At 53.6% G+C, this 9537-nt stretch overlaps 1 protein-coding gene across 3 annotated transcripts in view; it reads right to left on the bottom strand.

Moving 5' to 3' along the window:
* The window catches only part of KCNAB1 (potassium voltage-gated channel, shaker-related subfamily, beta member 1), a 59752-nt gene that overhangs the window by 5542 nt on the left and 44673 nt on the right, over nucleotides 1–9537 (bottom strand). For all 3 annotated transcript variants that reach the window (XM_009995714.1, XM_009995715.1, XM_009995716.1), the window contains exons 5-8: nucleotides 8604–8648; nucleotides 7867–7911; nucleotides 6815–6858; nucleotides 3661–3747 (exon numbers count right to left, since the gene is read on the bottom strand). In XM_009995714.1, coding sequence (XP_009994016.1) covers nucleotides 3661–3747; nucleotides 6815–6858; nucleotides 7867–7911; nucleotides 8604–8648 — 221 coding nt within the window. The remainder of the gene's footprint in view (nucleotides 1–3660; nucleotides 3748–6814; nucleotides 6859–7866; nucleotides 7912–8603; nucleotides 8649–9537) is intronic.

Consider the following 9537-nt stretch of genomic DNA (forward strand, 5'->3'; position numbering starts at 1 on the left):
TGGTGGGGGGAAACTGGTGGGGGAAACTGGTGGGGGGGAAACTGGTGGGGGGAAACTGGTGGGGGAAAACTGCTGGGAAAACTGCTGGGATAAACTGCTGGGGAAAACTGCTGGGGAAAAACTGCTGGGATAAACTGCTGCCCAAGCTGAGCTCAAGAGGGCAGCACGGGGGAGAAAATAAACCAAATAGGTTTCTTTCCCAACGTGTTACTGGAAGCGTGTCTGCCCCTGCTTGTTTGTAGCAGGAATCCGGGGCTGGTGGATCCAGAGCCCCCCTGCAAACCCTGGCACAGCTCCCTGGGGAGCTGTTCTCCTTTGGGAAGCTGCATGTGCTGAGAGGGGATCTTCCCCTTCCATCCATCAGAAGCGCTGCCGGCTTTTGAGGGGGGAAAAAAACCCGTGCAAGAAAGAGGGAAAAACCTGCCTGTCCCTGCTGGTTGCCCAGGAGGTGGCAGAGCCTGGTGTGGTGCCCCCTGAGTGCTGGAGAGAAACCAGCCCCTGCTGAGGTCAGCTCTGCTCTCCCTCTTCTCCCAGGGCCATACTTCTCTCTAGGTCTAACCATTTGTTCTCAGACATGGACTTGTCCACTGAAAAGCCCCATGACCAGGCAGCTCCCCTGCTGCCCACTTGGGTGCTAGGTATGATGGGCACAGCCATCCCCCCATCCCTCCCTGCTCAGCAGCCCCAGCTCTGTGCTGGGCTCAGTTCTCTATTTTTGCAGCACTCCTGCTTAGGAGTTTTGATCAGCATTTCATCAGGCACCTCTTACACGTTTCAGTCCGTGGCTGTTTCCATTTCTCCCACCTCTGCTCCTTTCAAGAAAACTGAAGTTAACCCAGAAAATAAAAAAAATAAAATGATTAAAAATGATATAACTATGTATCCCCCCCTTGCTTAGCAGCCCTGCTCCCACGGGTGCTGGGATGGTTTGTGAGGAGCACGTGCCTGGGCTGCTGGGGCTCAATGGCACAAAAGGCATCACTTCAAATTGTAAAATATCAATGAAGGTTTCAAATATCCAGAAAACAGCCTCCAGCAGCACAGTGATGATTTTGAAGTGGTTTAAAGTTCCCTGCTAGGAGCCACATCACCTTCCCTCCCTGCTCATGGCTGGCTTGGCAGTGGGCTCCTGGTTCCCCAGCACGGTGACAGCTCTGAGGCTTCTGAGAAAGGCAAATCCACTTCAGACATTTAGATTAAGCAAGCTTGTCCCCTGCCTTGGGGACCAGAGCCACCTACAAGAAATAAATCTGTAGGAAATGCCTCTTTTCCCATTCCCTGTCAGCTACCCAGCCCTGCTGAGGTGGCCTGGGAGAGCAGGGAGCCCTTCATCTCTGGCTAGGGTGGGTCAGGGGGGATAAAGAAATTATTTGGTGTGAGGGTGGTGAGAGCCTGGCCCAGGTTGCCCAGGGAAGCTGTGGCTGCCCCATCCCTGGCAGTGTTGAAGGGCAGGTTGGATGGGGCTTGGAGCAGCCTGGGCTGGTGGGAGGTGTCCCTGCCCATGCAGGGATTGGGACTGGATGAGCTTTAAGGTCCCTTCCAACCCAAACCATCCAGTGATTTAATGATTTCTAAATTACAGCTCCCTTGCCTGCCACTGCCCACAGCCACAAGTCACCACAAACAGAGGAGACAAAGGGAAAACCTCACCTGCCTGCACAGAGCAAGAGAGGGAACCACATGAACATGGGAACTTCATCCTTGCACTTCCCTGCTTGTACCTTCCAGCATATGACAGCTTTAGCTGCTGGAGCAGGACCCTCACATTGTGGCCTGAGGAGCACTAGCAGGGAACAGTTTAAGGTCACCTACACACCCCTCCCCAGCAGAAGTGACTATCTGCTCACGGGAACAGCAGAGACATGTGAGGAAAGGGGGCAGGGAGGGAGAGCCTTGGGGAGGCAGCTCCCTGTGCGTGCCAGCGAGTGCGGAACTGACAGATGGTTCAACAGATGCTCTGGGAGAGAAGTGACTTGGTAGGTGAACCATAAAAAAAGCACGAAGTACACGAGAAGAATCAGCAGCACACCATTCATAATAGAAGTGTCCCCTGTTCCACCCAGCTTTCCAGCTCCACAGCCCCAGCAGCTGCCCAAGCATCTCAAAAGCTACAGCTGCCCAAGACGAGCCGTGGTGTGTGGGCACAGGGGACATGTGTCCTGTGCCACCTCATCAGAGGGCAACTGACCTAGCAGGGAGGTCAGTTCTGCCTCCAAGATACAACACAGCATCTTTCTTGACCTCAGCTGCTGCTGTGAAATCTGCACTGGCCCCGGAATCCCAGGGCAGTTCCCTGCACCCCCACCACAGAACCATTAAGGTTGGAAAAGACCCCCAAGATCATCGAGTCCAACTGTAATCAATCCAACTGCCACAGCCCCTGAACCATATCCCAAAGCACCACATCTAAATGCTTCCTGAACTCCTGCAGGGCTGGTGACTGCCCCACCTCCCTGGGCAGCCTGTCCCAAGGCCTCACCACTCTTCCAGTAAAGAAATTTTTTCCTAATATCCGACCTAAACCTCCCCTGGCACAAATTAAACCCATTTCCTCTTGTCCTATCACAAATTACTTGGGAGAAGAGACCAACACTGGCCCCCACACAACCTCCCTTCAGGCAGTTGTTGAGAGTAATAAGGTCTCCCCTGAGCCTTCTCTTCTTCAGACTGAACAACCCCAGGACCCTCAGCCTCTTCTCATAAGACTTGCCTTCCAAACCCCTCACCAGCCTCCTTGCTCTTCTCTGGACACACTCCAGGACCTCAATATCTTCCTTATCCTGTGGGGCCCAGAACTGAACACAAACACAAGCACCACAGCACTGGCACTGCCAGCCACAAAATTGGTGCCATCACAGCTGAAAGACAAACCAGGAGCTTTGGTGGGACCTGTCATGCTCCAGGTTGGTTCAATTCCTGTCTGCTCATCCATGACAGCTTCTGCAGCCTGAGAGGCTTTCTTCTTGTCTTTTTAAATTTTATAGCTGTGAGGCTGATCTGCTGCCACAGTGTGAGTGGCTGTGGTAGCTCTGAAAAGAGAAGGAATGGGAACTGGTGCCCATCAAATAGGGCACTGACCCCAAAACACAGTGATGGGGGTGCCTGGATAACTGGGCTGTACCACCATGTAGCAGACATGTGGTTATCAGCAATTGTGAAACACAAAGTGCACAGGTCTTGCAGGTTCCTGACTCTGCTCCTGCATGTACCTGTTCCCTGATGGCACACCTGGCTTTAGCAGCAGGCAGCTCAGGCTGTCTGAGGGGACAGGGGCAAGGATGGGAACAGCAGAGCTCCCCTCTAGAGCACCAGGGGCAGGGAAATACAGGTGTCATTTGGCACAAAGCAGACCTGCCTTAAATGCAAGCACTAATTCACTTTATCTGCAGCAATCAGGAAAAGGAAATAAACCCCAAAACAAATGTAAAGGCCCCCCTGGGACACACAGGAAATGTCAATTTCCTTCCCAGAGGCACAAATTCGTGTCATTGAAGTGTAAATCTAAGGGCTGCAGGACATCACCAATGAGGTAGGTCACATTTAAGCTGCCCCACCTGAATATTTCATTTAAAAATTGCTTTTCATTTCCTGCCACCATCAGCCTAAGCCTGTAAGCCAGGATCAGCCAGGTGACAAACTCTGATTCCAGCTGCCACTGACCTTCCATGGGGGTGTTGTTGTCCGGGCGGTTGGCGAAGACAACGTCCACGTACTCCAGCTGCAGCCTCTGCAGAGAAGCCTTGAGCCCTGGAGACAGCCAAGAGAGAGCAGGAGGTGAGGGTGGGAGCACAGAGCTGGCCAGGACACAGCAGCCTCACATCAGGGCTCCAACACAGCTGGTTGGCTTTATACACACAGACATTTCAGATGGATGTGCACACAACCACGCAGCACCCGAGCAGGACACGGGGTGGGGTGGTCCCATGTCTCTGCTCTCCATGCTCAGAAGAAAACACCACCAGTTGGGCCACCTGAAGAGCTCTCCACTTCCACCAGCATTTGCTTTATTTTGGAATTATGCTGAGATTTGGGTCAGAACAGGTGCTGCTTTCCAAGCATGACCGTGGCCATCAGGAGGTGGGGACTGACCTAATCTCTCTGCTTCTGGTCAGAGGTTATTTAATCTAAGGTCTCTCACAGAGGCAGCCTGGGGCACCTTGCCCCAGTCCTGTCTCACCCAACAAAGCCCAGGGGGACCTTCCAGACATGCCAGCCTGGTGACCCTCTGCTAGGTACATCATGGCCAGCAGATAAAGCACCAGAAGGAGGTGACTCTTTGGGCAGGGTGACAGGATGTGTCCACCAACACGTCACACAGGGCAAAAAGAGGTTTGCAGAGCAGGACAGGGCACCTCTTTGCAGCTACAGTCCAGGCTCCAGCAGCTTTTCCCTGAGGATCAGATGGGAGATGGCATGAAAAGCCTACATACATTTCTGTGTGTGTGTGCGTGAGAGGGAAGAGGATTTCTAGCACTTATTTTCTTTGAATCTTCCCAGGAACAAAATGTTTTTATGAATGTTCATGAATAATAAGCCAAAATAGAGCAGTCTGAAAATGTTACTGAATCTTGTGAGGGGAAAAAAAATGGCCATTTTTGCCAAATGTATTTATAGAAAATAGCTGACACTGACCTGACGTTATTTGCTATTTGTTCTGTGAAGTTGTTTCAACTGCTGCCAGTATTTTGCTGGCCTCTCATAAAGCAGCTCCACAAGAAATGGAGAAGGGATGGGTTTGGGCTGCCTGTCACATTGACTGCAGCTTCCCTGAGCACCTCTGGGTCTCATCCCACCACCTCACAGGGGGTGAATCAAATGGAAGTTCAATAAAATGATGCTAGAAACCTTCCTCCTGCGTCACCTTGATACAACCAACAGTCACATCTTAATGCAGCTGAATTCTGCCAATACTGAATGACTTCCAAGGTAATCCCAGATGTTTGACCTGGTTATGATGAGGCAAAACTGACCGTGCTCCATACCATGGACAAACAGCTCCTCTGGGATGAGAGCTGAGGAGGGGTGAAGGCTGCACCTGGGGGAGCTGCCCTGCTCACCCCACCTGCTGACTGCCAGGTTCATCCCACCTCACTCCCTTGGGATGGCATTAGGCAGGTGGCAGTGATAATTCAACACATTAATAGTATTTCCCATAGAATCTATTTTAACATACAGAGAACAGATCCTGGTTGTTGAAAGTTGTGACAAATGTGAGCTGGGGACAGGCTGGTCCCCTGTGCCATCAAGCTCCCACCACCACCACAGGCTCCTAATGAAGATGAGGTGGAATTTCCCTTTTCTGATTTATCCTGGCAGCAAACATTGGCCTAACCAGCCACCACTGAAAGCAATTAGGGTTTATCTCATAAATCAAGGAGGAGACTAATTACCTGAGCATACTCTGTACAATAAGGAGAATGGCTTCTCATTGCTGCAGCTCTTGCAGAGGGCTGGAGGAGGGAGACTGCTGCTCCCTGGGGATTACCCAGCCTGGCATTGCTCAGCAAGGAGCAGCCCTGGGCTCTGGGCATGGAGCACATCATCTCCTGGGAACCCAGAGAACAGGTTGTGCCCCTCCCTGGGTGGCAGGAGGGTGACAAACAGCAGCCAGTGTGGGTCCCTCTGCAGGGAGGTGAGGCACAGGCACCAGCCCTGTCTGTCCCAGAGCTGGCACCTCCAGTAACTCCCTTCCACAGCCTGGGGCAGGTTTTCTCCCCAGCCATGCTGGTTGAATTGGGGCTTCAGCAGAAGACAGCCCCAGCCCCCGTGCTGCTGGCTGCTTTTCTGGGTCTGGGACCCTCTCATGACCTGCATGGGGGGACTGTCAGCCCCAGTGTCCTCCTTGGGGGGGTTTCTGCTGCAGCCCCTGTCAGGAGCCAGCCCAGGCCAGTGCCTCTCACTGGGACAAGGTCATGGCTGACAGTGCTGATCCTCAAAATGACAGACATGTCTCTTTTTATGGGTGCTGTTCTACTCGTGTCCTGCACAGGTTAATGATGCCCATGGCTGGGGGGCCTGGGTGCCTGACACCAAGCAGCCCTCAGGAAGAGACAGATTAAGTGACACACACTTGTATGTACAGAAAGATGTTTGTGCCCCCACTCCCTCTCCAGCAGCAACACACCCAAGAGGACACAAAAAGCCCCCAGAAGGAGGATGAGGAACATGTGCTGCACACAAGCAGGTCCTGGGTGAATAAACCCTGATGGCTGAGGTTGTGCAAGGGCATCACTCAGTGGGACATGGCCCAGGATGCAAGGAGCCAGGTGAGGGAATGTGCACAAGAGCTGAGCACCTGGAAGGAGCAGCAGTGAGGGCAAAGCAGAGCCCTTCCCAGCCAGCTGCCTGGCCAGCAGGAGCCACTTCTGCCAGCTGATCTCACACCCACCTCCTCATCCCTCCCTGCTCCCCTGCGGGAGCTCATGGCCAGTGGCCCAGCCCCTCCAGAAGAGGTTCAGGGGGTCAGCAGAGCAGCCCCAGACCCGACAAGCCTTCTCAGCCTCCCACCACACTTGGGATCAGCAGCCGGGGAGGTGAAGCCCAGAGGCTGCAGGTAAGGGATGAGGGCAGGTAAGCCCGAGGGCAGCACAAAGCCCCAGGAGGCTGTTGCTGCACACAGGGGTGGCAGAGGCAGCTTTGCCTCACGCTTTTTCAGACCAGCCTGAAAAATCCTTGGGTGCATTTTGGGCCCTTCAAGGGCTTGAGCAGGGCCTGGAGCACCAGAGTCCAGCAGAGCTGCCCTGGGACAGCCCCGGGGTCCCCGGCTGGTACCCGTGCTGGGATGTGCCAGCCCCACAGCCCCTGCCACACGTACCTTCAATGATGTGCTTCCTGGACAGGCCTCTCTCTGTCTCAGCTCTGCAAGGGAACAGCAGGGATGTGGCTGTTAGAGGTCTAACAGCAGGGAGTGCTAAATTTGTCTCCTGGTTTAAACATCCCCAAAACGAAGTTACCGCAGAGACACCGTGAACCTCATTGGGGTTCCCAGTCTCAGACACAGCACCTGGGACAAGCAGGAACATCTCTGAGCCTCTGCTGAGGCCACCTGCAATGCCAGAGCAAAGCAGCATCCAACCTGCTCTCCCACCAGCAGCCTGGGAGACACGAAGCTGCTTCACAACACGGGCACAGCCCAAGTTCCCCCCCATTATTAACCACCCCATCTGCTGGCACCAGGCCTCCTCCAGGCAGGTCACCTTGCCAAGGCAACAAGACCCATGCAACTGTGGCCCATCACTCATGTCTGAGCCAGATCCAGGGGCGACACGTGGCTCCATGATTTTCCCTTCTGAGTGCTTCATCTGGTCTGTTTCTAACCCACTGGGCAGCCCCCAGAGCCTGCTGTGACACAAGGGCACGCTGAGGTGGGACAGCCCTGGCAGACCCACCAGACCAAAACACATCATCTCAGTTACACCCTGACTCTCTCAGAAGAGCAGGGGTCTGTGTTGCACCTCAGCTCCAACACACCATTGAATAACCTCAGTGAGACAGGGGGGGAAATGTAATTATGGTCATTGGCACTACATGTCTGATGGAAGCCCCCCAGTTTGCAGACACATTCGTGGCTCACTTAGGTGTCTCCTCAGCCATTCCAGCAGACAGGTTGATGTTTTGTTTGGGGGGCCAACCCTCAACGGAAAAGAGCTGGGAAAAGGCTCAGGAGCTGAAAATCAAAGCTGGTTACCCCTCCTGGGGCCCAGCTCTGCCTAGGACATGACAACCCTAGTCCTGCCAAGCTCCAACCCTTTAAATGAGCTGGCAGAATGAAGAGAAGGGAAATGACAGCAACAGGCCCCCCCTCTGTGGTGCCATTAACCTCCACGGGACCACAAAGCTGAAAGAGAACCAGTAACTGAGACTTACTTTCCACCCCAGTACAATTTTGTTGTTATGACCAGACTGGATCTCCTGCAAACAGAACAGAGATATTTTTATTATTATGCAACATTAAACCAAAGATTTATTGTCTGCAAACCCCCTTGCTACGTATCTGCACGTGTACAACACACAGTCCCCCAGCTTCTGATTAACTTACATTTCTTTCTTCCCCAGCACCCAGAATATTATGCCCTCCTGCTTAATCATTCCCCCAGCACAGGGGATGATGATTTTGGGATGAGCCCCACCAGGATCCACTCTTCAGTTGGGGGCTGAACATGACACACACCAGAGGTCTTCAAAGATTATGCAAATGCTCTTAAAACTACAAAACATGTACTAATGCACATCATCTAAACGAGGTATCATCACAGCCAAGCTGAAGGCCCATCACAGCTTTGCATCCCTAATGCACCTTCCCACCTGCAGAGAGAAGAGTGCAGGGAAAAGCTGGCAGACAGGCTCAGGAATTGTGGTCGTGGGGCTGTGCAGGGAGATGATGCTCCAGGCTGGTGCTCCATGGCTTGGAGCCCCTGTGCACTCCCAGCAAGCCAGGAGAGCATTTTTATTTGGCACTTGGAAGATCTGGCTGCCACAGGAGGCCTGGCTGACTGCTCCATACACAGCCCTGACACCTGGGCCAGCATCACCAACACGCCTTGTTTCAAGTTCCAGGAGGATTCTCTCCTGCCTGGGCTCCCCCTCAGCTGGTGATACAGTACCTCCAGCCCTTCTTCTTCAGGATGTTCCCCAGGATAACCTCAGCCCTGCACAAAAGAGAGAGAGAGAGCCCCATATGAGGACACCCAGGATGCTCAGCACTGGGGACACCACTGTGCTGCCACCACCCCAGGTGGTGCCACCCAGACCTCAGCCTGCAGCACTGCTCCCAGCCCTGCCACCCTTCCCTGCCCTCCCCAGGGAATGGGTCCCCTCCACTGGGATGTCATTCCAGTGGTGAGACACAGACCCAGGGAAGCTGTGGCTGCCCCATCCCTGGCAGTGTTGAAGGGCAGGTTGGATGGGGCTTGGAGCAGCCTGGGCTGGTGGGAGGTGTCCCTGCCCAGGCAGGGGGGTGGGACTGGATGAGCTTTAAAGTCATTTTCAAGACCCAAACTATTAAATTATTCTATGACAAAGCATCTCAGTCACCCACTCCTGGAGGAAGGACCTGCACCCCATGCTCTGGGCAGGCAGAGCTGCTTCATCCCACAGCAGAGACCTGCTGTGCCAGGCCCTTTTCCACTAAACACAAGGCCATACAAACCAGCCAAAGCCCAACACACAACAGACAGGCAGGTTTTTCCCCCCAGTCCCCCAGAGCCCCAGCTCAGCTGCAGCCAGAGCAGCACCAGGAGCTGGCACAGGCTGCTTGTCACCATTAAGACTTTTCATTTATTCAGGACATTGTTCTCCCTGTGCCACCAGCAGCAGCAGGGGTGACACCTCCCAGGCTTCAGCTGGGTGCACGTGCCCTGGGGCTTGGCTTTTTTTTTTGTTTTCTTAAGAGCACTCAAAAAAATTAAGATTTTATTTTTTTAAAAAAGATTATAATTATTCTGGGCTCCCTGGGGCAGAAGGAGGATCCCCAAGCACCAGCCCTGGTGAGGGGCAGAGGGGGCAGGGGGCAGCAGGGGGGGCTGCAGGGGGGATGCA

The sequence above is a fragment of the Chaetura pelagica genome, unplaced genomic scaffold (genome assembly GCF_000747805.2).
Source record: "Chaetura pelagica isolate M959 unplaced genomic scaffold, ChaPel_1.0 scaffold394, whole genome shotgun sequence".
In the NCBI taxonomy this organism is placed as follows: Eukaryota; Metazoa; Chordata; class Aves; order Apodiformes; family Apodidae; genus Chaetura; species Chaetura pelagica.